Below are 6114 nucleotides of genomic sequence, written 5' to 3' on the forward strand. Positions count from 1 at the left end.
GGTCGTTTACGGGAAAAAGTATCGGGACCGTCATTAGGACGGTCCGATCTACATTTAGATGTAAAAAAAAAATTTTCCGGCCACCGAAGACGGTGGCCGGCGGCGGTGGTTGACGGTGGCCGGCGGCGGTGGTTGACGGCGGATGAACGCCGGCTAACGGCTGCCGGCCGGCTGAGCTTCTCTCAGTTTAGAGAGAAGACAGAGAATTCTTCTCTCTGTTTGAGAGAAAGAAAAAAAAAAGAAAGAAGAAATGAAATGGCTGGCCCTTCGGGCCAGCCGATTTGGACTCTTATAGTCCTTCCCGAACGACGTCGTTTCGGGAAGGACTATGTGCGTAATATGAAATAGTTAAACCCCGTCCGCAATCCTTCGTATTTGTAAATTTTACATTTTAGTCACTAAATTGAATTTATAATTTTTAATTTAGTCTTCGAATTTTAATTTAATTATTTAGTCCTTCATATTAAAATAATATATTTAGGATAAATTACAGATTTAATCCATTAATTTTAATAAATAATATTTTAATCCTTAGTTTATATTTTTAATTTATTTATTCTAATATCCAAATTTTAGATAATTTTATTTTAGTCACCAATAAAGAAATAACATATTTAATCCCTGTAATTTAGATTAATTATGAATTAGATTTTTAATTTTATTTTTCGTTTATTTTATATGTTTTCATTTATTTTATTGTTTTTAAATATATTTTTAGTAGTATTTGTATTTTATTATATTATTAAATATTTTATTAATATTTTATAAATATATAATAAATAGTATTTTTTTTAAATATTATTTTTAATATTGAAGAAAAAGGACAGTCTTAATACAACTGGATGTCCTATTCTAATATTTTAAAATTAAAAAGTAAACCATATTATTTAAATTAATATTTATCAATATCAAAGAAAAGAGCTGTCTTAAGGCACCTAGAAGTTCTTTTCGGATATTTTTAAATAAATAAATATTTTTTATATAATTTTGAAATAATAGGATATAAATTAAATATATTTTTGAATTTTTTTAATTTTTAATAATAGAGACAATTTATAATTAAAAAGTACCAATTTTGGGCGTTGTAGGGGTGCTAATCCTTCCCTAAACGTAACCGACCACGAATCCCTTTTTATTATTAAAAAGAACGAATTTTTGGTTATAAAACGCAGATCAGTTCATCTTTTAAATATGGTTTTCTTAAAAACTCTTTTAAAAGATAATTTTTAGGTATTCGACCTACCTGATTCAAAAGGCCGATGGCGACTCACAAATTATTTTCAAAATTATTCATTCACATCAATTTCCCCGCCAAATTTAATATTTCGTGCCCGGATAAAATCCGGTTACGACAATCAGGTGGAGTAACAATTTATTTAGGCGGTTATGGAAAGAATGAAGTTATCGCATATGTGGATTTCTTTTATTAAAAGGTGTGTGTGTACTGTTTCCTACTCAGTTATTCTCAATGGCGTTATGGAGGCAAGTTTTGAACCTCAAAGGGGTCTTTGACAAGGAGACCCGTTGAGCCCTTATCTCTTTCTTATTTGTAGTGAGGGCTTATCAGCTTTGATTCGGGATGCTATTGAGCGAGGCAATTTCCATGGGGTTCAACTAAATCGGCCAACTCCTATTATTTCACACATTCTGTTTGCAGATGATGACCTTATTTTCGGGGAAGCTAAGGCTCGGGTGGCTTTGCGAATCAAGGAGTTGCGTGTTTATGGTGAGAGTTCCAGACAGATGATTAATTTTGAGAAATCTGGAATCTTTTTCAGCTCCAATATCAGTGATGAAAATCGCAGTGATGTAAGAAGAGTGCTTGAAGTCATGAATGAGACGAATCCTGAAAATATTTGGGTCTTCCTTCTATTGTTGGCCGAAATAAAAAAGGGGCTTTTGCTTATCTTGGATAGATTTCGAAGAAGAGTTCGCAACTGGTGTGTAAAAGTCCTTTCGATTAGAGGTGAGGAGGTTTTTATAAAACTAGTTCTCCAAACGTTGCCTCTATTTACGATGAACTGTTTCCTATTACCCTAAACGCTTTGCACAGAAATAGAGAGTATCATGGCAAGGTTCTGGTGGCAGAAATCAGAGGCTCAGAGAGGTATCCATTGGTTCTCTTTGATGAAATTATGTATTTTAAAGGATGATGGATGGCTTAGGTTTAGAGCAATGGGGAAATTTAATATCGCTCTACTTGCTAAGCAAGGGTGGCGTCTTCTTGCTAACCCTTCTTCTCTGGTTGGAAGGTTGATCCAGGAAAAGTACTTTTCTTCAGGGGACTTTTTGAGTTCGAGGCTAGGGGTGAATCCATCTTATATGTGGCGTAGTATTTAGAGCGTCAAGGGTCTGTTGCTGAAAGGGTTGCATTGGAAGGTTGACGAGGGCACTTCGATCTCGGTATGGATGAAACACCCTAATTTGATTCGACCCGAAAGATGATGGACTACAATGTTACACATAACCATGTAAGTAGCTAACCATTTTTTAAAACATTTCCCCAAAAGAGTAACAATAATATCCAAATATTATACAATACCAAAATATATGTATTTAAAATACGGGGGAGCTCCCGAAAAATGTCTCCAAAATATATTAGTAAAATAAAATACAGAGTTTACGATTTAAATACAAACAAGGGTCTATGACAGTACATGCCCATTAAATACTCGAGACATACTCTGAAAGTGATCAAATCTGGAGAGTTCTGAATCGACGACATGCTCCTCGAGCCGACACCTAAGGATCTGCGCACGGAAACATGGCTTACAAGCTCAATGGCAAATAAATAACCATACTATACTACATGCGTCCAATATATAAGCATGATACAATATAGTCATGAACAATGGTAAACACTTAGGGAAATAAGTAAGTATCATGTTGTAGTTTGGGGTCACCTAGCATCACATAACTCACACCTCTCTTTACTTACAACTACACATAAAGAAGACCTGGGTCACATAGCATCAATGTCTCCTTAACTTTGGGTTAAGTTCGGGTCATGAAGCGTCGATACTTTACCCTACTAGTCTACTCCTCTAGAGTGCTTGGGACGTATTCGGGTCACGTAGCATCGGTACAACGTCCAACTAGCAATTAGAGTGCCTAAGCACTAACTTGGAATTATCCGGATAATCCTTACACATTCATATTAACGTTATTAAGTAACTCAAGTGTCCTTATTGTTTTCCCGAGCATCAAACAATGGCATAAATTTTGTGGAATCCTACCTCATTAAGATCTTATGTTATCACTTGTGGTTGGTTTTTCTCCTGTAATCTTATGCAAAGGTAACACTTAGTTCCCTTGGGTTCTTAAAGTCAATTTTCATAAATTTAGTCTCATTTGCCTAAAAATTGACATTTGGTATCGACATTGGTCCTTCAGTATCTCATGACCCAGTCTCGATACCTTACGCGAGTCTCAAAACCAAAAATGACTACTGGAATCTAGGTCTCAATACCAAGCTAGTCGGTCTTGAGATAGCCCCGGTATCGATACCCATGACTTGGTATCGATACCACTACCCAGAAATCATGGGCTTTTATCCATATGAAGAACAATCTCGATACCGACCTTCTGGTATCGAGATCGAACCTACAGAACACACTGTTTTATCACGAAAAAGCCTAATTATCTATCCCAAAACCCTAAGGGAGTGTTTGGATCAAGGAATGTGGGATTCCCATGGGAATGGAATCTACATTCCCATGTTTGGTTGGCCGAGAATCTCATTCCCAGTAATGTTTTATTACCAATAGTAGTTTTTTGGGGTATATTACCAAGAATGTCATTAGCTCCATTTCCTTAGGTATTGTTGGATTATCGGTGTTTTGGACTAAAATGCCCTTAAATTTTTATTTTTTTCAAAAATATCATTCTTCTGTCATTGAATAATAAAAATTCTACGAATGTTAAATTACAAATTTATCCTTAAACTATTTTAGATTTACAAAAAAAGTCTATAATTAAAATTTTATATGAAGTTCAGGGTTAAAATAAAATTTTACCATTTCATTAAACCTTTTTATATTTTCAATTTTGTAATATATATATATATATATATATATATATTATGAATTTAATTTTTTTTAAAAAAAATATAAATATTTTTCAACTTGTTAAAAAAACAAATATATAATAAGGACAATTTGGTCAAATATACATTCCAATAATCTTTTATTCCTTTAAACAAACACGGTAATCTTACATTCCTGCTAAACCAACCAAACACAAATATAACATTCTCAGTAATCCTATTCCCTGGTAATCTTACATTCCCACTGGTAATCTTACATTCCGTGAACCAAATGCACCTAAAAGGGTTCTCAATTGATGTTTAATGTTTTTTTAAACTACAAGGGGCATACGAAGACTACTAAGCTACACAAGAACAAAAACCCATTTTTATGCTTTAAATCTACATCCAATTGAACATAAAGGTTCTTATACATAACATGCATAAAAGCTTCACATTTCGAATTATAAACAGTAGAGAAAGGTTAGAAATGTGTTACCTCACTCCTAAGAGTTGTAAAAATAACTCCAAGCTCACCCAAAGTCTTATTTCCTTTACCTTGACCCTTAGAGCTTTCACCCACTTATCTCACTAAAATAAGTAAAAAAAAAAAAGGGCTTGAAACGTTATAAGTGAGATTTAGGATTTAGAAATGTTTTAGAGCTCTCTTCAAAGCTCTAGAATGCAAAACCCTCCTAAAACCCAACCTTATCCACTATGGTCAAACCTCAAGGTTGAGAACTCAAAATGTAGCTCTATAAAAGATTATTTCAACCCTTACATTCACAAATTCAGAATGGAAATGTGGAACAACAAGTTTTCACCTTTAACTTGAGCACAATGAGAAAAATGAAAGAATTTGAATGGGAGAAAGAAGACAAGGTTGGAAGATGATGACAAAGGGAAATGAAAAAGATGAATAAGAAAGTCTACTCGATTGCATCACCAACCTTAATTGATATTCATCCTTTAAAACAATTTTGGGGTTAATTGCACTCCTAGTCCATCTCATATGTTAATCAACTCAAAAACACCCTTTTAAGTTCGAAAAGTTTTGGACTACGATGTTTGGCTTTTCGAAATAATATTCCCCTCATTTTGGTGTGGTTAACAGTTGTTTCCATCGTGTGTATTGTTTTTTGTTTCAATTAATAAAGCTGGTTTTGCGTGGTTAAAAAACAATATGATGATATAAACACAATTCGATAAATATTGTGACGTGATAAAAAAATGATGTGATTTTAGTATGATTACATTAATTCTCAAATTAAACAACATAGTTTTGGAGTATTATATAAATTCTTTAATTTGTGTATAAATTTTGACATTAAATTTTAAAACACTTTAATTTTAGACATTAAACTTTCTGACTGTCATTGGTGGTCACTAATCGTCCATCAACGATTATCATTTATGACAAAATTGATGTCAACGTTTGCATTTCACTCCTTATTCTTCTCTTTGGATAGATTTTTCACAAAACCCCCTCAAAATGATGGAAATTAATCTAAAAGTTCGAAATGCTAATACTTTGAAATCCTCTTATGGTCGTTCGACAAAACTAATTTTGGAGTATGTTGTTCGACTTCTCGAAATAATATTCCTTACGGTTCAGATTTTACACGAACACCTCAAACTCCTCAAAGCCAAGAAAACACACAGACTCTAAAAAGATGGATTTTCTATTTAATTCCATGAGTTCTAAAGAAGTATCGAGAATCTAAACCAATAAAGTGATAGAGGAAGATGAGATGATTTTATCAATCTAGAGTGATTGTAAAATACGTATTCGATCATGGTTAAAAATGATTTAAGAATTCTAATTTAGATGAAAGATAATTTACTTTTTTGGCTTCAACATCAATACCAAACTTCCATGTCATCAGATTGTCAATAGGGTAACAATAGTTATATTTGAAGTCAAAATTAAAATTAAGCAATTTCCTATTAATTTAAAATTTAGTGATAAAATTAGTATTAAAATGAAATTTAGTGATATATGGAGTAATTTACGTAAATTTTTTTGTATGTTTGAACTGGCAACAAATGAATTTTTTTAATTAAGCTGAAGTGATTATAGAATAGTATAT

The 6114-nt window shown here is 32.9% G+C and overlaps 1 protein-coding gene across 1 annotated transcript; it reads left to right on the plus strand.

The window, feature by feature from the left end:
• The first annotated feature begins 1468 nt into the window (after nt 1–1468).
• Nucleotides 1469–2340, plus strand: LOC120146379. Its single transcript, XM_039159962.1, has 3 exons — nt 1469–1482; nt 1554–1966; nt 2054–2340. Exons 1-3 carry the CDS (start codon nt 1469–1471, stop codon nt 2338–2340), a joined length of 714 nt encoding a protein of 237 aa, XP_039015893.1.
• The last annotated feature ends 3774 nt before the right edge of the window (nt 2341–6114 follow it).

The sequence above is a fragment of the Hibiscus syriacus genome, unplaced genomic scaffold (assembly GCF_006381635.1).
Source record: "Hibiscus syriacus cultivar Baekdansim isolate YM2019G1 unplaced genomic scaffold, ASM638163v2 tig00110925_pilon, whole genome shotgun sequence".
Classification (NCBI taxonomy): Eukaryota; Viridiplantae; Streptophyta; class Magnoliopsida; order Malvales; family Malvaceae; genus Hibiscus; species Hibiscus syriacus.